The 21,638-nt window shown below is 42.7% G+C and overlaps 1 protein-coding gene across 8 annotated transcripts in view; it reads right to left on the bottom strand.

Annotated features, from left to right (window-relative positions):
• Positions 1-20,144, bottom strand: part of Synd (protein kinase C and casein kinase substrate in neurons protein Synd) — a 35,565-nt gene extending 15,421 nt beyond the window's left edge. For 2 of the 8 annotated variants that reach the window (XM_067788441.1, XM_067788442.1), the window contains exons 1-3: positions 15,490-15,645; positions 15,270-15,376; positions 1,800-1,909 (exon numbers count right to left, since the gene is read on the bottom strand). In XM_067788441.1, the coding sequence (XP_067644542.1) occupies positions 1,800-1,909; positions 15,270-15,376; positions 15,490-15,507 (235 nt within the window). In that variant the 5' untranslated portion in view covers positions 15,508-15,645. The other 6 variants (XM_067788443.1, XM_067788446.1, XM_067788444.1 and 3 more) reach the window with 6 other exon arrangements.
• Positions 20,145-21,638: the final 1,494 nt, after the last annotated feature.

Raw genomic sequence — 21,638 nt, 5'->3', positions numbered from 1 at the left:
GGTGTCATGTGGGGACACATTGCAAGTGGGACATACATTTTGTATGTCGGGGTTGATTCTGGATAGGTAAGAGTTTAACCTGTTACAGTATCCAGAACGAAGTTGAGCTAGAGTGACTCGTGTTTCCCTCGGGAGTATGCGTTCCTCTTCCTCAAGTTTTGGGTACTGTTCTTTGAGTACTGGATTCACCGGTTTGCCAATTGCTTTGTCTTTCCCCAAGTACTGCCAGCAAGGGATTTGAGGATTTTGTTACGGCTCTGGATTTTCGGTCAAATTGCGGCTGCATGCTCACCAAAATGTAGATCCTGATCAAACGTCACACCCAAGATTTTGGGGCGTAGGACAGTCGGTAGCGTAGTGCCATCGACATGGATGTTCAAAATGGTCGACATTTGGGACGTCCATGTTGTAAATAAGGTCGCGGAGGATTTAGTCGGTGAAAATGCCAAGTTTCGCGAGGCGAAAAAACTGGAGAGATCAGGTAGTCGTTTATTCTGTTGCAAAGCTCTTCGATCTGTGGGCCTGGGCCTGTGGCCATTATTCTGCAGTCATCGGCGTAGGAAACGATAGTAACTCCTTCTGGTGGCGAAGGTAGCTTAGATATGTAGAAATTAAACAAAAGTGGGGATAGGACACCACCCTGTGGCACCCCTTGTTTAATTCTTCTCGGTTTTGATGTTTCGTTTCTAAATTGCACCGATGCCTGCCGACCACCCAGATAATTTGCGGTCCACCTTTTAAGACATGGGGGAAGGGTAGACCCTTCCAGGTCTCGCAGTAACGTGCCATGGTTGACCGTATCAAGAGCTTTTGATAGGTCTAGCGCAACGAGTACTGTTATATGGTGGGGGTTTTGATTTAAACCGCAATTTATCTGGGTGCTAATAGCATTTAGCGTGGTGGTGCTATGGAGTTTTCTGAAGCCATGCTGATGACAGGCTAGCTGCAAATTTGCTTTGAAGTAGGGGAAACACCATGATCGGATCAAATTATAAGAACAATTTCTCTTTCATCATCCATTAATGAGGCGCCAATGCCACAAAACTACATAATAAGATCGGACATATGCATGGAATCTAAAGAGATTTGTGTTGATTTGTATCTACATCTTCTATTAAAATGGGCCTCATTTTGATGTTTAATGTTTCGAGCTATCGTTCTAGTTAAAGCGATATTTAAGCCGTAGCGAATCGGATTCATATCTGACCAAGGAGTATTTCTGCTCAAAAATAAGCTAAGAGTTGTAAAAAGAACATAAAAGACGCTTACAACTAAGCGATGACTTTTTACCGACTGGTAGAAATTTTAAGACGTACTTCTTTTCTGATTTGCGTCGTTTTTAATTTTTACTACAAATCGGCGGGAAGGGACGTACATGTTTTACGCCGCCTCCGAACGCAAGGCAGATGAGTTTTCACTGATAAGTTTTTCATGGCAGAAATACACTGCTAGTGTCAAATTACTGTCCAGGGGCGATCCCGCTTAGAAAAACTTTCTTCTAATTGTTTCTAAATTTTTGATATTGCTTTGCCCGAGGATGAACCCAGGATCTTCGGTGTGGTAGGTAGAGCACACTACCACCACACCGCGGCGACCGTGACACTTATCGTGGGGTATACGAACCTTAAAATTTTCCCCAAAGGTGAAAATGTATGTTTTTTTGGCACTAAATAAGAAATTTCTTCCAGCATAGAAAATTTGTACATGTCATTTTTACACCGCGTAAAATTTTACTTAATACATAATAAATTTGCGTGTTGAAAAATAATTTCAGTTTGATGTTATAAATAAAATATTACCTTTTTCTATAAGCTCTCCCCATTTTTTTGACCATGTACGTAAACTTTTTGCATATCCCTTTTCGATATCAGCACGTTCTTGAATTAAAGTCTGCAAATCATTGCAAAGTCTACAAGGTTAAAAATAAACAAAATGGGATTATTTTTAGAAAAATTGTATGCATATACATACATTAGGGTGGGTCGATTTGTATGGACGAAAGTTAACCGATATCGCGCCATCGATTTTTCGATAGGATTTGGGCTCAGGAAAAAAAGTTCCACTACGCATCCCAAAAATATAATTTTCGAGCCTGCGAAAAAAAATTGCGAAAGGGTAAATTTTTCGACCAAAACACTCCCCAAAACCCAAAAAGTATATTTTTTTTTTTTTCAAAAAACTGTTGTAAAAACGTTGGCGATAACAATTTTTTGGGTTTTGGCGAGTGTTTTGGTCGAAAAATTTACCCTTTCGCCATTTTTTTCCGCAGGCTCGAAAATTATTTTTTTGGGTATGGTAGTGGAACTGAGCCCAAATCCTATCGAAAAATCGATGGAGCGATATCGGTTAATAAATCGACTCAGTCTAATATAAATACATAAACGGAACTATACTATGCACGTGAGTAAACATTTTGCAATTTTTGTTATGGAAGGAATATTTTGAAATATGTATGAAAAAACCTGTTTCATTAATCACAAGAAACCGAATCAAATCAAAATATTTCAAAAAAGTATACATACATATATACCCTGCCAGCTTTTCCTATCGCGCAAGTCACCAATTCGATACGACAAATCTGAAAAAAGTATCGGGAAGAACTGCGCCCCCAGAGCGAGGCATCATTTAGATCCGAAAGCAACGAAGCATTTAGAAACTATTTCGATAGGCAAAGAAATAATAAATATAAATACATAAACGGAACTATACTATGCACGTGAGTAAACATTTTGCAATTTTTGTTATGGAAGGAATATTTTGAAATATGTATGAAAAAACCTGTTTCATTAATCACAAGAAACCGAATCAAATCAAAATATTTCAAAAAAGTATACATACATATATACCCTGCCAGCTTTTCCTATCGCGCAAGTCACCAATTCGATACGACAAATCTGAAAAAAGTATCGGGAAGAACTGCGCCCCCAGAGCGAGGCATCATTTAGATCCGAAAGCGACGAAGCATTTAGAAAATATTTCGATAGGCAATGAAGTTACTAAAAGTGTCGAGGAAGATAGTACTTTTCTATCGCAAAAGTAACTATTTCGATATACAATTTTGAGAAGTTCAACTTGGCGAAGAATAGTGTGACGAATATTAGCATCACTAAGCTGATACTAAGTAAATAAAGGCACAGCAACAATAAAGCAAGCTGCCACTCTAAACAAATCAATCATCATTTACACACATATATACAAGGCAACGAAGAGATACTTACAAACACATGTAATCATCAGCCGAAGTAGCACTCACATATACACACGCATATGGCCACAAACTACAAATATACATGTATATGGCTGGTAACCAAGCATGAAGTTAGAAATTACTAGACCTTAGGAGAAATGGGTGAACGAGGAAACCGAGGGTATAAAAGCAGCGCAAGCTGAGGCATGACTAATCAGTTTTGATTTAGGCACGCTATTGGTTGTGAAGTATAAGTGTTATTGTGAAGCACTTTCAAAGTAGTCTAATAAAGACCATTTTGCGTTATTGAATATTGGAGTTATTTATTCAACAGTTTAGCGATTCGAACGTTAGCAGAAGGTTTGGAATGAGCGGAATTTCCCTAAATTCGTTACACTAGGAAGCCATTTCTGAAGCAGCAATACCTTCGCCAATGTCTTGTCAAAAGTGGGTTAACAGCAAACGCCCTTCGAAGTCAAGTAATCCACAAATGCGAATGAATTCTTGCCCCATAAGTAAAAGTTCGAGAGTATATTCTTACGAATAAAAATATTAGAGGGATTTTGGGGTTTTCTCAACTTGTTCAATATTTCAAAAAAATCTGTTTGGACCATTCACCACAATAACGTTTCAAGTGCAGGAAATAAAAAAAAAAAATTTAATTAAAAAAAAAAAAAAAATAGAAAAATTATTGTTAACTATCCCCTAAATATCTGATGGAAAAAAGAATTCTGGTAAAGTATTTTTTGTGTTTGAAATTAATTTACATTGCCTTAGTAACTTTTTTGCGATAGACGATAAAATTATCTGAAAATTGTTGGCAGGGTAGTTAAAAATCTAAAAACTATTAGAGTTTCGAACCATGCTCAGTTTGTAGGTAAATTTGTATTTGTATTTGTATTTATTAGGCAATTCATCCCAGCACAACAATTTGGCAAAAATTATTTTATAGTGCTAGTCGGTAAAAGGCATAAAATAGGAACAATTTAAACTTGAAACTTACAGCTAATGACTATGGCTAAGAAAAGGTTACAACAAATACATAATATATTTAATAAATAGTAAATAAATAAAATAAACGAATGATAGAGTACATTTGCTTAGAAGAAATCAGTATTTTAATTGTCTAGGTTATTATAGAAACTTGTTAATTCTCTATTGTTGCTGGAAACAAATTAATGGCCGCCACCTGTTTGTGTATGTGACCCGGTCTATGAAAAGGTGGCTTAGGTAGGTAGGTAGGTTGAACTGGCCGGTCCATGAGGACCTCACATAGACTGATTGAGTCCGTAGTGTTACCAGAAGTTTGTTTTAACGACCAAACTGAAAAACCCTATCAAAAACCAGGACCTATGTTATAAAATAACTCCGTCCTCTTGGCAAATACTAGAAGCTTCCTAGGACTTAAGCCACTTGCTGCTTCTAGATCTGACAGCTGTATCACTCCTAATAGCTGGAGTCTTAGCCTGGCAAGTGCAGGGCACGAGCACAGAACGTGCTCGATCGTTTCCTCCTCCAACCCGCACTTCATACACCTGCTATCACTGACCAAGCCTAATTTAAAGGCATGTGACGCCAGAAGGCAGTGTCCAGTCAGAATACCCGTCATGAGTCTACAGTCCTCTCTTTTTAATGATAGAAGCAACTGTGTTAGTCTAAGGTTGTAAGACCTACACATAATCTTCGACACTTTACAGCCCCGCGCTTGAACCCACGCCTTTTCTGCTTGGTCGATCATGTGCACCTCTCGCCTTCGCTTAATCTCGCCCAATCTAATTGGGACGTCTACGGAGCAAGCTTCAAGGGATGCGCCCTTTTTAGCTAATTCGTCCGCTATTTCATTCCCATCTATTCCCATATGCCCTGGGACCCAATATAGATGTATGCTTCTCCCTGTCCCGATTCTCTCCAGAGACTGCTTACACTCTAACACGCATTTAGATGCTGTGCTATGCGAGATTATTGCCTTAATTGCTGCTTGACTGTCAATATAAAAGTTAACACGGTTGCAGCTTAAGCTATTCTCTTCCAGGGTTTCTACTGCTTTGGTTACGGCTAATATTTCCGCTTGGAAAACGCTACAGTAATCCGGCAGCCTGTAGGATCTGCTTAATTCCGGATCAGCGCAGTATACCGCAGACCCTACTCCTTCCACTATTTTGGAACCATCGGTGTACACATGTATCGCCTCGTCCGCCATTTGCGCACCCTTGCGCCAACCGTCCACCTCTATTGTGGCCTTAAGATCTCCCTCAAAGTGCAGGTAGGGAATCATGTAGTCTGTTCGTCTTGTGACTGAGGACGCTATACTACTATGGCCATATGGTCGGCGCTCAAGCTGCCCCGAAGCACCGAGCCTGGTTGCGGTCGTTAATGCTTTGTTCTTTGCTACCAGGTCTACAGGTGGAATGTGCAGAATGGCATACAGTGCAGCCGTCGGGGTTGTTTTCAGGGCTCCCGTAATGCAAAGCATCGATAGTCTGCATACCGCCTCTAATTTTTTGAGGTATGTTGTTTTTTGTGTGGCTTTCCACCAAACAAGAACTCCATAGTATAGAATAGGGCTTACAATCGCTGTAAAAACCCAATGAGAAAGAGAGGGCGATAGGCCCCACGTACACCCCAGCATTCTTTTACATGCATAGAGTGCCGTTGAGGCCTTCTTGACCCTCTCCTCCACGTTGAGCTTCCATGACAGCTTACTGTCTAGGATGATTCCTAGATATTTTGTGCAAGGTTTCTCCTGTAAGGTCACCGCTCCTAACTTAGGCCTGGTCCAATTTGGGACCTTGTACCTCTTTGTAAACAAGACCATATCCGTCTTCTCCGTATTGACTTTCAGCCCGACATTAGATGCCCAGGTATGAATATCCCGAAGCGCCCGATCCATCAAAGAACTAATCGTTGGAAGGCATTTTCCACTTATGACAATTGCAACGTCATCTGCGTAAGCCGTAAGTTTTACGGGTCCCTCATCTAATTGCCTGAGCAGTTGGTTGATGACCAGTGTCCACAGCAGAGGTGATAGCACCCCTCCCTGCGGCGTGCCCCTGTCCACTGATTTCGTGGCCTCGTACAATCCCCATTGTGATGTAATCTTTCTGCAATTTAACATGCAGCCGATCCATCTGATTAAGGCAGGATGTACTTTAATGTAATTAAGACCATCCATAATCGCCCATTTTGCAACATTATTGAAAGCCCCGGCAATGTCCAAGAATACTCCTAGAGCATACTCCTTATATTCCAGGGATTTCTCTATGCTTATTACCACCCTATGCAATGCGGTGTCTACCGACTTGCCTTTGGTGTACGCATGCTGTGTTGTGGAGAGCAGCTTTCCATCCACGTTGGACTTTATGTACACATCTATCAGCCTCTCAAAGGTTTTGAGCAAAAATGATGTTAAGCTAATGGGTCTATAGTCTTTGGGATACACGTGACCGATCTTCCCCGCCTTTGGTAGAAAAGCTACACGAGCAGTTCTCCAAGAGTGCGGAACATGATTCAGTCTTATGCACCCATCGAATATTATTTTAAGCCATTCCACGACCGCCCTGCTTGAGAATTGTAGCATGGCCGGGAATATACCATCTGGGCCCGGCGATTTAAACTTAGAAAACGTCTTCACTGCCCACTCGATCTTGGTATCGGTCACCAAGCCCGGCACCACTAGCTCCGTGATCGAAGTGTGAGTGATGTCTGCTGGTTCTTCTAAACCGTCTCCCGATGGGAAATGTGTATCGAGAAGCACCTCAAGGGATTCCTCACTATCACGTGACCATTCCCCGTTCTCTTTCTTTATTAGTCCCTGGACTATGTTTCCCTTTGCTAGGACTTTTTTCAACCGTGCTGTTTCACTGGAGCACTCTATGTCCGTACAGAAACTTTTCCATGAGTTTCTCTTCGCCCTGGTAATTTCACGCTTGTAGATCCTCAGTAGATCCCTGTACTCGTCCCGACACGCTTCGCTTTCCGCGGTCTTTGCGAGTTTAAACATTTCTTTTACCTGTCTTCTTAGAAGACTCAGCTCATTGCTCCACCATGGCGGCTTTGCTTTTCCTCTGAATCTTCTTAGAGGGCAAGCTTTGTTATACGCAGTCATAAGCGTCCTTGTTAGGAATTCATTCGACTCCTCCAGTTCCTCTACATTAGCAACCTCTTTGGGTTGTCCCAGTTTCGTTTCTACATGTTTCTGGAATTTAGTCCAATTCGTTGCCCTAGGGTTTCTAAAGGTTCCTCCCTTCTCTACCCTCTTTAGTGGGATGCTGAAGCTTATATACGCATGGTCGGAGAAGGATGGTCTATCGAGAACCATCCAATCATACCTTGATATATCACGCTCGGAGCTCAATGTAATATCCAGAACATTGCTGGATGTTGGACCAATGTATGTAGGAACATTTCCCCTGTTGGCTATCTGCAAATTGGTTTGCAGGATGTAACAAAATAGAGATTCGCCTCTCTCGTTCGTATCTGCTCCTCCCCACGCATTGTGGTGCGCATTTGCATCTGCGCCTATGACCAACCGCCCTTTGCGCCCTTCCTCCTGTACTAGCCTTTTGCACTCCATCGGTGGAACCTCCGCAGCATGGGCCATGTAGCAGGACGCCAGGATAAATGCCTGCTTATTCTTTTGCTCAACGGCCACCGCTACGAGATCCTCGGTGGTGTAATTAGGCAGCATATATGAATGCAGCTGTTTCCTTACCATTACTACAGCTCGCACCCGTCCTTCCGTTTGTGCGTAGTAAACGCCAAACCCGCGCGCGCTAAGTCCAGAAACCTTTCCTCCCGATGAGAGCCACGGCTCCTGGATCAGCGCCACGTCAAACGAACCCTCCTCAAGGGTTAGGAGGAGTTCGCTCGACGCCACTTTACTGTGTTGGAGGTTTATCTGTAGGACTCGCAGCACCATTGGGCTGTTTGTCCCCCTCCAGCACCTTCGTCTTGACGTTGTTGTTGTTGTTGTTGTAGCAGTGCTTCGCCCCACCTAACAGACGCGACCGATCACAAACTGTCATCAATATCCTCTAACGGGAGTCCAAGGAAACTTGCTGTTTCAACAGGGGTGGACCATAGGGAAAGGGGTGTTAGAGGCGTTGGTTCCACATTACAATTAAAGAGATGGTTGGTGTCATGTGGGGACACATTGCAAGCGGGGCATACATTTTGTATGTCGGGGTTGATTCTGGATATGTAAGAGTTTAACCTGTTACAGTATCCAGAACGAAGTTGAGCCAGAGTGACACGCGTTTCCCTGGGGAGTATGCGTTCCTCTTCCGCAAGTTTTGGATACTTTACTTTGAGTACTGGGTTCACCGGGCAATTCCCGGCATAAAGGTCCGACGCCTGTATGTGGAGTACACCAAGGACCTGCTTGTGTTTTTTCGCTTCATACGGCTGTGTTCTCAGATGCCGTATTTCCTCAAAATGCTTACGGAGATGACTCCTTAAGCCCCTAGGCGGTGCTGGCTCGTCAATCAGATGTCTGTTGGGATGCCCAGGTTTCTGGGTATTCAACAGGAACTGTTTGGTCAGCATCTCGTTTCTTTCCCTGATGGGGAGTATTCTCGCCTCATTATGTAGATGGTGTTCTGGGGACATAAGAAGACAGCCCGTTGCAATTCTGAGAGCAGTATTTTGGCAGGCCTGTAGCTTCTTCCAGTGGGTAATTTTTAGGCTTGGCGACCATATGGGTGACGCGTAGCACGTAATCGGCTGGCTAATTGCTTTGTATGTAGTCATGAGCGTTTCTTTATCTTTTCCCCAGGTACTGCCAGCAAGGGATTTGAGGATTTTGTTACGGCTCTGAATTCTCGGAACAATTGCGGCTGCGTGCTCACCAAAATGTAGATCCTGATCAAACGTCACACCCAAGATTTTGGGGTGTAGGACAGTCGGTAGCGTAGAGCCATCGACGTGGATGTTCAAAATGGTCGACATTTGGGACGTCCATGTTGTAAATAAGGTCGCGGAAGATTTAGTCGGTGATAATGCCAGGTTTCGCGAGGCGAAAAAACTGGAGAGATCAGGGAGGTAGCCGTTTATTTTATTGCATAGCTCATCGATCTGTGGGCCTGGGCCTGTGGCCATTACTGTGCAGTCATCGGCGTAGGAAACGATTGTGACTCCTTCCGGTGGTGAAGGTAGTTTAGATATGTAGAAATTAAACAAAAGTGGGGATAGGACACCACCCTGTGGCACCCCTTGTTTAATTCTCCTTGGCTTTGATGTTTCGTTTCTAAATAGCACCGATGCCTGCCGACCACCCAGATAATTTGCGGTCCACCTTTTAAGACATGGGGGAAGGGTAGACCCTTCCAGGTCTTGCAGTAACGAGCCGTGGTTGACCGTATCAAAAGCTTTTGATAGGTCTAGCGCTACGAGTACTGTTCTATGGTGGGGGTTTTGATTTAAACCGCAATTTATCTGGGTACTAATGGCATTTAGCGCGGAGGTAGTGCTATGGAGTTTTCTGAAGCCATGCTGATGGGAGGCTAGTTGCAAATTTGCTTGGAAATAAGGGAGCAAAATGGCTTCGAGCGTCTTTGCTACTGGCGATAGGAGAGATATCGGACGATACGACTCTCCTATGTTAGCTGGTTTACCAGGCTTTAGTAGCGGGACCACCTTGGCCATTCTCCATTTCTCGGGTATGACAAAGGTGGAAAGAGACAGGTTGAAGACCTGCGCTAAATATTTGAAACCCTCTTTCCCTAGGCTTTTAAGCATCGGCATGGCTATGCCGTCTGGGCCCACTGCTTTGGATGGTTTAGCGCGACCAATGGCGTCCTCAACCTCTTTAGCGGTGATGGTGATTGGTGACGCGCTGAATTTGTGTTTATGTGCGTGTCTGTTGGCCCTCCGTCTAACTTTGTCGACCGTGGAATGCATTATATATTGTCGGCAGAAAGCGCTCGCGCATTTTTTCGCATCCGACAGCACTTTGTCGCCAAAGGCGATGGAAACTTTGTCTTTGTGCTTAGTCGGATTCGATAGGGACTTTACGGTGGACCAAAGTTTACCCACACCGGTAGAGAGGTTACAACCTCTTAGGTGCTCCTCCCATTTCGCCCGCTTGTGTTCATCCACAAGCAATCTGATGCGTTGGTTTATATCCCTTATTTGGGGGTCGCCTGGATCAAGCTGCCTTATAAGGTCCCGTTCTCTCGCTAAGTTTGCGGCCTCCGCCGGGAAGTGGGGCCGGATTTCGGGAATTCTCCCGGCGGGAATGAAACGTGCCGAGGCGGATTCAATGACCTTGCGAAAGGCACGCTCCCCTTGGCGGGCATCAGTCGGGATAGGGAGGGCAGCAAAGAGGTTGTCTGTAAAGGATTTATATTCTCCCCACTTTCCTTTTTTAAAGTTTATGAAAGTGCGTTTTTCGGTGACGATGAAGTCGGCGGTACGCTCGAGCGAAACAAGTATAGGCAGGTGGTCGGATGCCAATGATACCATCGGCTGCCAGTTGACGCAGTTTACGAGTTCTGCGCTCACGATTGAGATATCTGGCGAACTGTGACAGCTTCCTACCATACGTGTGGGGGCGTCTCCGTTTATTGTGCAGAACGTCGTTTCTTCTATTTGATCCGCCAACATCTCGCCCCTACTGTCCGCCCGCAAATTTGAATGCCATAGATCATGATGGGCATTGAAGTCGCCTAAAATAATGCGATTGTTTCCAGTGAGTAAGGCTCTAATATTAGGGTGGTATCCACCGGGGCAACAGGTGGCAGGGGGGATGTAGATGTTGATGATTTCTAGGTTTGCATCGCCTGACCGGACAGATAGGCCTTGACGTTCTAAGACGTTGTCCCTGCGGTCGATGCCAGGATCAAATATGTGATATTGCACAGAGTGGTGTATTATAAACGCGAGGCCGCCTCCATTTCCGCTCTCGCGATCTTTTCTGTGGACATTATACCCAGAGCAGGACTGCAATGCAGATCGTGCTGTGAGTTTAGTCTCTTGAATCGCAGCAATGCGGATGTTGTGCCGCTTCATGAAATTGACTATCTCCGTAATCTTCCCAGTTAGTCCATTACAGTTTAACTGCAGAATTCTGAAGTGCATGAGGGGAGACGTCGCCACTCTGGGGGTAAGTGACGGGTGACTACGCCTGGGTTCAGGAAGGCCAGGACGCAATTGCTGTTGTGGCCCTGGGACTGGGCGTCCTTGGGCAAGCATTGGGGTACCCAGATGATTTGGGTTTGCGACCTGGCAACATGGCGCGATGAAACCCGCCGAGGGGTTGCCGTCGCGGAGACCAGAACATCTAGGAAAGTGGCACCACCCGAGGCAGGAGCTGCATTGGGCGGATGTCGCAAACATATATATTCTGTGCTGGCAAACGGTGCAAACGGAGGTAGGGACTAAGAGTCTGTTTCCCTGACCTACACGATTGCTGCCGGAAAAGAGGGGGGGAGAAGACGGGGGCAGGGGCTGTTGCTCAGCATTGCTTCCGACTCTACTACGAAGATTGTAGTTATGAGTGGTAGCAGCTGTTTGAGTTGTTGGCGCCGTAAGGCGCGAGCAGCAGCGGGTACTTGTTGTGGCTTGCTGAGCAGCGGGGCTGCTGGAAGGTAATGGGGGGGCGCTTAGACGTAGACTACGGGACGCCCTTGGGCGTGAACAGCAAGGAGCCACAAAAAATTTATAAAAGTTACGTGGACGTCGGGTTTTGGAATCAAGCCCAGAACAACCTGTCCGATGCAACCATCCCTTACACGAGACACACTGAACAGAGTATGACCGTCCTAAAAAGATTCTTTTCCGGCAGATGCAGCAAAACCATTTCTCAGGACCGAGGTCAGGAGACGGACCCGGATTGGATTCGATACCTTCCCGGAGCAAGAGAATATGGAGCAGTCCTGCTGCAAGGAGCTGCTGGGAGGATGACAATTTGTGGGAGGGACGAAACAAATTAAATGGGGTTACACTGAAATGACAGTCCTTGGTCGGGAAAAATCCCGAGTCGCTCCGGTACATAGAACCGACTGCCTTGGGAAGCGTTCGTCTTGACGTCGTCGTCCTCCTCTTGCCCTTTTGGTTTAGAGTATTCGAGGCCCCCTTCAGCCCCTCGTGAATGTTGTGCCGTGTGTTCCTCTGTGCGAGTCACAGCACCATTTAGCGGTTGGTCCTCTTCTAGCACGTTCGTGGTGACGTCGGGGACCTCCACCTGTCTTTTTTTCCTTAGGCTTCTGAGGTCCTTTTCGACTTCGCCCACTTCCAGCGTGTTAGGATTTTTATCCTCGGGACTTCTTTTCCTGAGTCGCATGTAAATTTTGCCAGTGCCAAAGGACATTTTGCCAAGCTGCGTGTACAAAATATCCTCCGCCTGCTTGTTTATTTGGAAGATGTAGAACTGACCATCCTCGGTAGGCCGAGATACAGTAAGTACCTTCCAATCCTGTGTCGGTATGTTCGGATTCTGATTCTGCAGAAGTCGCAGTGTATCCTCCGACTTCATCACGCATGGTATCCATACCTTAACTTTTGGTACCGTGGGGATTTGCGCTTTATCCACCACCTCAAACCGCGCGTTCGTGCCTTGCCTTTGGAGGTTTGGAACGACTTCCTCCAGCCACCGCAAGCTCGCGATGTTGTCGCACGCTATCATCTTCACACCATTATGCCATCCCCCCGAATCAAAGGTTGGAAGGGGCTTACTTGGTTGTTCCCGCATCATCTCAAGCATTAAGCTAATAAGCTCCCTTTCCACAGATCTCCACCTTTCAGTAGTCATTTGTCCGAACGGACTGCTACGATCAACCAGCGCCACAGTCAGTGACTGCTTTGCCACATCACTCATCTTCTCGGGAAAAGCAGGAGTCTTAGTGTTATCTCCCTTTAGAACCTCCGAGAACACCGGAGTCTTCGCGTTAACTCCCTTTAGCGCCTCCGAAAAAGCCGGAGTCTTAGCGTTATCTCCCTTTGGCTTATCTCCTACTTCCGTAGTTGGAACTTCCCTCTGACTGGCAGCTTTCGAGGTAGTTGCTACCTCGCTATTGGAACCCATCTGTCTTACAGCTTTGGGCCTACTTGTCTTGTCTATGCGACTGCCCTGCCTCGCGGCTCTAGGACTGGGTCCTTTCTGCCTCTTGAAAGCAGGCTTGTCGCCTTCTGCCGAACGTTGCCTCTTCATTCTGCCATTCGACGCTTCTTCCTCCTCGTACCGGTTGCAGAACCGAGGGTTTCTCGCAGCAAACCTTTTGAACTGCCTTCGACCTACTTCTACCGCTTCATGGGCCCATTCCAAGCGCTCGATCTCCACTTCTGTTGGGTCGACCACTGCTCCCAAGCGTTGTACAATTCTTAGTGCTGCACGGTACTGCGAGAGAGCTCTTTTACTTCCTCTGCTCCGTACCCTTCTCCACTCTTCTACTCCGTTTTCATTTGTGTGCTTCTCCAACACGGAGTTCATTGAATCAGCACTACTCTCGCTCCCCGAGTCCGACGCATCGCTTAATTCGTATTTGTCGTCCTTGGATTGCGACTCAGTCCTCCTCTTTACATCCTCCTTATTACATTCAGGTAATGAGTTGTTCATCTTGGTCGTACGACCACCTGCCCGACAAGGCGGGCTCAGCGGTCCAGTATTATATACGGGGAAAGAACCGTCCGCCACAGCAGCGCCCCTTACTGCGGTAAGGCCATAAATACTTCCCGAGATGGCCCGGTATCGGGAAGGCTCCGTTCGAATACAGCCGAATTTATCCCCTGGCTGCAAATCGTCCAATAGGCACGGTCCGCATAACACCCTGGATTAGGGGGTTGGCAGTTCTTGGTCACCGACATCCCGCCGCCCTCCTATGAGGCGAAACAGCGTAGATGTCAGTCCTAAACAGCTCCGCCTCATAGTCGGGCGCTATGGAGTTCGGCTAAGCCCTCACACCAACGACAAGGTGCCTACCCTAGTGAGGGGAAAAGGTGGCTTACGACACAAAAAAAAAAAAAAAACAGCTGTTAACATTTGTTTCTCGCAATTTCTTTTTTGAGTCATTAGCCACCTTTTCATAGGACGGGTCACATATAGACACATATAAACAAGCAGTATTCCCTAGAAATGCTCGCTAGGTCGAAAAGCATGTGCGCAAAATTTAAAAGTTTGGATAACCGAAAAAAGCGCCACAATGGGCCTTTAAAGGTTTGAAACTACAACAGTTTACTTTCAAATGAGGGTAGAGATCTTTTAGCTTTTACAGCAATTATAGCTTAAGTGAAAGGCTTTATATTTTTGCAGTGGATTCCGGCACGTACTAAAACTCCCCTAATCAAGGTGTAATCTCGAGGATATCAGCAAATATTTCCGATGAAAATAGAAAATATGCACTAAGTTCTATGTATATATTTGTTATATTGTCAAAAAGCGATATTTTCATATTTTGAATGGTGGAACCTTGCCAGTGATTTAGGTTCCACATAAAAAGAAATATTTTTTAAATTTTAATGTAGCCATTTTGTTTTTAACAATTTTGTATAAAAAACGCGTTTCTGCAGACCTTTTTCGGATTTTGAAATGCATCTTTCTCCCTACCATATAATAAATGTTTCGTCAATCTTGCTTTTTTGTGGACTAAAACACGTAAAAAAAATTTTTTAGTAGGTCATGAAAAAACCCTTAAAAATCAAAGTCGAAAAGGTAAAAAAAATGAAATTTCGCAGGCTCGAAAATTATTTTTTTGGGTATGCGTAGTGCCTGAGCCCAAGTCCTATAGAAAAATCGATGGCACGATATCGGTTAACTTTCGTCCATACAAATCGACCGACCCTAATGTATGTATATACAAATGTGTAAACCGAATATTTAAATAAAAACTCTCAACTTCTGAGTTTTCTAGGCAAAGTTGTTTTCAGAGATGTGCGATATGCACTAAATAAGTACCAATTGTACAATATGGAAAAGGCGTGTTTATTTTTTCTGATTTCGACCAATTCTTCCTGCAACTGGTTGTGTATGATATTAACATATTAGAATAGTTTTTCCGTTATCATTTAAATTTTGAAGATACGCATTTCCATGCTATTATTACGGTTTCTTTGTACTATATTAATTTTGTATTTACACCTTTTAACTTACTTATATCCATCTTCGATGCGTTTCGTGGTGCGTTTGTAATTTCCCGGCTCCCAAAAGGAATCACTTCCTGCTTGCAGAAGGTGATCATCGCTGTGATGCGACATGACCTGCAAATTTGAAAACAAAACAAATAATCTAAAATATTTTCAATTGCCTATGATACGAATGCAGAAAATATGAAAAAAGTTATATGGAGGTATGTATATACATATGTATGTACACATTTATCGAAGCACATTGATGTAGGTAAATAGCTGCTTGGTTGTATCTTTGAGATACGCGCTATCTTTCCACTGTATTCGCGATTGAAATTTCAAATATGTATGTAAGTGGCACCAGTTAAAGAAAACAAAAAACAGCACGAAAAACATTTAACACAAACCGGACTGATATAACAACATACTGCGATCACTACCCAGGCGCAATTCTAATAGATTTTTGTATATAAGCATTTGGAAAATATATTTCATAGGCAGCAATTCAGCTGGAGCTACTGCGGAAAGCGAATACACTCGCATTCTCAATGGAATTTTATAGCACCAATGAATAACCGCGAGCCGCGATCACTAATTGACGTCATTTACCTACATACATATATCTACACAATTTTTCTCTTTCCTATACACAATGTACTCAATTCTAATGAGAATTACTCTGAAATATAGATTGGACGATGGAACGAGATTTTACGTGCACTTGTAAATAGTAGAATTCTCTCAAATAACTTTGTTTGTTTTTGATTATACTACTCTTCATTTATTAAACTCAACTATTAGTTTCTCATGCTTACATAAGATATTTCTTTATTTTTTTTGTATCTATTTAATTTTCAGTATAAAAATATGGCACTAACAGCATATAGATTTTATTCTTCTAATTGCACTTTCATTTGCGTGTCTACGCGTTAGCCAACAAAAGAAAATGAAATGAAAGCTAAGCGAAATCGGCAAAATGCTCGCGTCGGATTGGTGCCCCAAAACTCACTGTCAGCGTCGATATATCATAGGCGAACACAGTGAACCACAGCCGAAGCTAAACATTCAATTTTTGTCATGATTTCTGCTTTACGTATGTATGTACATATGTATGATTTCACCTGTCTCAGCGCCTACTCTGCTTAGCCACCCATCAAATGAACGACCTGATATATGGACTTTGTTGCTTTGATAGACATTTAAAAGTAACTGAAGTAGATATAAGTACAGATTACTCTTTGTAGGGTATTTTCTCGGCATTATAGTCTCTAACTAAAAATTCTCTCTGTATCAAACTTAAAAATTCTAGCAAGAGCTCACATAGGTTTTAAGCATTTTTATAGAAGTCATTAAACATACATATGCTTACTTATTAATGGAAATACTTCTGTACGCAAGTACGGCATTTCTAATTGGATTTGATAATTGACAAATTTTTTGATACTGGCAACTGATAACACTCACACATAGAATTTGTTAACTTTTTATTAATAAATAGTTAACTAAAACGGTTACCTGAATCATAGATAAGTATGTACATACATGTACATTAAACTATTTATGTTATAAGGCAAACGAAGTATTTTAAGTAATGAATTTCGATACAAATTGATAATTGATATATTTGCCCTTCAAAACTAACATTTTTAGCTTCACGACTTTATAGCGATATTCATATTGATTAGCCTTAATATTTTAGCAGAATAGCATCATTCCAACATCACGCGTACGCGTAAAGTTAGGACATGAAATATCATTCATCTTAGATTAAGCCGGTAATATAGTGCTACTCGACCGAACTCTTTCAACCATAATAATAAAATATGTAGATAGCTTAAACAAATTGTTGAAGAAGGCTTAGCTAGAGGTAAGACCGTTCGCTCTTGCAATATTCAGAAGCAGAACTATTCCGACTTACTAAATTTTCCAGGGACAATATTAACAAGATAGTTCAAGCACCTCCTGCAAACTCGGAACACATCGACATACCATACAAACTAACACTTTCAGAATTTCCTACGAAAACTAATACTTTCTGCCTATGGCTGAAGAAAACTAGCAATTTATTTTGCGTTTTCTGCTTATTTACAGGGTCTAGAGTTGTAAACGAAATTTAAATTTATATAATTTTTTTCAAAAGCTGAATCTCGTGAAGCCAATGAAGTTAATTAATCGTAATTAAGGCCTCATTATTAATCATAATAATTTAGTCCTAATATGTCAAGGCGATTTTGGCCTTACCTCACGCCAGTTATCCTGTTTTGGAATAACTGGCGCCAACTGGGAGCACCAAGGGTGATGAAGTCTTACCCCACCTGCCTCTAACAAATCAATGGAGGTCCCTTCCCCCTGCTGCAAAATAGGGATATCGCTGGAGTTTCTTTATAGCCGGGAGCGTATTCATTCATTCGCATACCGTGGGTTAATGATAACCATGAGTTAACCGTAACAGAATTATGCCCGGTTTTTCAGTGCGAGTTTAAACTACAGTTAAAGTTGACTAGAGTTTAACCCTGTCACTTCGGCCGCTTAAGCTGAGATGAGCAGCAAAATTTTATCTTATCGAACAAAGTGGCAAGGTTAAACTCTAGTGGGAAGGGATCTAGCCCAGAACAACCTGTCCGCAACCATCCCTTGCACGTGACACACTAGCAAGAGTATGACCGTACTAAACAGATCCTTTTCCGGCAAACGCAGCAGAACCATTCTCAGGACCGGGGTCAGAAGGACCCAGATTGGGTTCGATACCTTCTAGGAGGAGGAGAGTATGGCGCAGTGCTGCTGCAAGGAGCTATTGGGAGGATGACAATTTGTGGGAGGGGCGCAACAAATTAAATGGGGTTACACTGAAATGACAGCCCTTGGTCTGAAAAAATTCCGAGTCACTCCGGTACATAGAACCGGCTGCCTTGGGAAGCGAAGTGCGAGTTTGAACTACGGTTAAACGCTAGTTGTTGTGGTAGCATGCTTCGCCCCATCCAATACGTGTGACCGATCAAAAATTCCTCAAACGGGAGTCCAGGGAAACTTGCTGTTTCAACAGGGGTGGACCATAATGAGAGGGGTGTTAGAGGCGTTGGTTCCACATTACAATTGAAGAGATGGTTGGTGTCATGTGGGGACACATTGCAAGCAGGGCATACATTTTGTATGTCGTGGTTGATTCTGGATAGGTAAGAGTTTAACCTGTTACAGTATCCAGATCGAAGTTGACTTTAACTGTAGTTTACACTCGCACTGAAAAACTGGATATTAATGGTGAACGCAAAAGGAGAGTTAACATTAAATATGACATACTATATTATTGTATTAACGATAAAGACACTCCCCGAAGTTTTTGGGGAGTGTTATCGATGTTGATGGTCCTTTACTGGATATAGATTCGTTCCGGTAATAGGCACCATTAAGGTACTAGCCTAACCATTTCGGGCACGATTTATATGACCACATCAAACTTCTAGGCCATACCTGCATGCCCTTTTGTTGTAGCGATAAGGACACACCCCGAAGCCATAGATATTATATTGTATAAACACATCGAAGGGTAATTTTCTGTCCATATTGTGCATCTGCAGCGTCAGCCGCTGAAAATGTATGCTATGTAAATGTGGAAAAGATTCGTCTCATAGACCTCGTAGGCTTCCTTGTCTCGCGGTCATTTATGCTTATGGTTTTGAAACCCAACTTTTTCTATGAGAAATATATACATATATGTATGTGATTCACTTAAAAATGCGACTCTGCGTTATCAGTGTCCAAGGATATCACAGCCAGATAGCTAACTGTGCATATGTGGTTTTTGGAAAGCCTCAGCTAGGAGCACTAGGAAATGTTTTTTTGTTATTATCCAAAATCTTGTAAGAAACCCATATTCAGTTTGAGTGTTAGTTTTTGTCATCCAGAGGACGAAAGTGTTAGTTTTTGCCAGCCACAAAACGAAATTGCTACTTTTCGTCAGAAATTAATTGAAATATGTAGAGTTTTCGTCAGACAATAAAATTCCAGTGCTAGTTTTCCTATGAGACGTCCACATATAAAACCTCTAAAATTATATAAAAAATAAAGTTTTATTCACGGAGTTCTTATGGTAATGACGTATTGCCCGTTTGTTAAGATACATTAAAGGACAGTAAATATATTTAAGCCACAAGTGTGCGACAGGCAAAGCCGATGTTGGGGATATATATAAAGGAGCTAAATAAAGCATTAATGACAAACGCTATCGCGATCTCGTCAAGGATATGGCACTTTGCCTCTATGTGACTGCCAACGGTACCCATATCTAATGCGAGGCCATTCTAATATTCCCTCCATTTCCGGATAACGCCGAGATGAAGTGCGGTACAAAGTGAACTAGCCTTCCCCTTTTTTACTTTGTAACCTCCTTAAGAGGCATTGCACCTCCAGGTATTCTAACCAAGCATCTTGCACATTCATATAAATGCTTGGTCGTTACTGTTTTAGATATGTCATCTACTTAAAAAACCTTTGTGTAGTTGTTAAGAAATCTCATATATTTATCAAGTATGTTATGTTCGTAATGTATGCTCTTTAGATATATTATAACCACAATTCCAATTGGGCACAGGCTAGAGATAAATTCATTAGCCATAAACAAGGAGCACTCTGTAAAAACATCGATTTATGTGGCTGTAATTCGCCTTCACAGTAGCCTCAAAATAACTTCACATCCAGTCATCATACAAACGATTTCATTTATATTTGAATAATTGAATTAGATTTACCTAAATTGTTTATTATATAAAAAGTCGCAAATGATATAATGTACGTTCGAAGAAAATATATTTCGCACTTATTTGTAAAATAAAAATATATGCAAAAAGTTGCGAAGAAAAATCACACGCGAACAATGAAACGAAATCGAACGAATTTCACAGCAAAGAAAAAGCGAGAGCTGCCACACTGCATAAATTTTAATAGATTTATGTAATATCTGTCACTTAAAGGGCCAATTAATGGTGACTTATAACCATAAAACAATAACCAGAAAAACAGATGATCGAACCTACCTTATGGAAACCAATATAATCGATTAATAAACGCTAACGCCATAATCATATCGTAGCCAACCAATTGGTTTTTGGTTTCTCGCCATATCCATAACTTAAAAATATTTTAGTTGGTGAACTTAATATCTTTTTGTAGATTTTATTCATTGTTTTGGATACGTTATGACTTTGTGGAATATGTTTGTAATTTTTCGCGTTTTCTTGATCCCGTTCTGTCAGGTAAACTCTAAGTTAAAAAGTTGACTTGCCGTTCTATAAGTTGGCCTAAGTCGAGATATGCTATAAAACAAACGCAATTCATCTATTTAGCCGTTGTAAGTCGTAACTTGTGCGGCGAATAATTTTCAAGCGACAGCGCGCATAGAAGTCTCAGAAAACTGTCCTCATAAGGATGTTCAGCTTATCGCAGTTAAAATGCTCAGGCTCAATAAATCCGACGAGGCTCATGGGAGTCCTAGAATACACTTGCTTGTACAGTTATTAACGACTAAGATAAACACACAAATTAAATGCGGTTACACTGAAATGAAAGCTCTTGGTCGGGAAAAATCCCGAGTCGCTCCGGTACATTGAACCGGCTGCCTTGGGAAGCCGAAAATCCCGAGCCGTAATAAAATCCTCAAATCTCTTGCCGGCAGCACTTGGGTTTAAGGTAAAGAAACGCTCATCACCACTTGCAAATCATACCCAGAAACCTGGCTATACCGCCCAGGGCTTAAGGGGTAATCTCCGTAAGCATTATAAGGAAACACGGCACCTGAGTTCACAGCCGTATGAAAAAAAAGCACAGCATGTCTTCAGTTATATTCAAAAACAGGCGTTGGACCTCTATGCCAGGAATTGCCCGGCAAATCCGGTACTCAAAGAAAAACACCCAGAACTAGCAGAGGAGGAACGCACTCTCACTAGGGAAACGCGCGTCACTCTAGCTCATCTTCGATCTGGGTACTGTAACAAGTTAAACTCTTACCTATCCAGAATCAACCCCGACATACAAATTGTATGTCCTGCTTGCAATGTGTCGCCACATGACGCCAACCATCTCTTCAATTGTAATGTGGAACCAATACCTCTAACACCCCTCTCATTATAGTCTAGCCATGTTTAAACAGCAAGTTTCCTTGGACTCTCGTTAGAGGACGTTGATGACAATTTGTGATTGGTCGCACCTATTGCATATTGGATGGGGCGAAGCAGTGCCACAACATAAAGAATAAGTAAGATAAACACGAGTCTACCGATTTCTTTGTCAGCTCTCGTCTGACAAAATCTGTTACTGAAGGCCTAATAAGTCAATGCAAAAATAAAAAAAATACAAGGCGCTATAGATCTCCGAGGAGATTTAGCCTGAGCTCCTCTTCAAG

Source organism: Eurosta solidaginis, chromosome 5, assembly GCF_040869045.1.
Source record: "Eurosta solidaginis isolate ZX-2024a chromosome 5, ASM4086904v1, whole genome shotgun sequence".
In the NCBI taxonomy this organism is placed as follows: Eukaryota; Metazoa; Arthropoda; class Insecta; order Diptera; family Tephritidae; genus Eurosta; species Eurosta solidaginis.
Note: the sequence above shows the minus strand (reverse complement) of the source record. Positions and strands in the feature narration are given on the sequence as shown.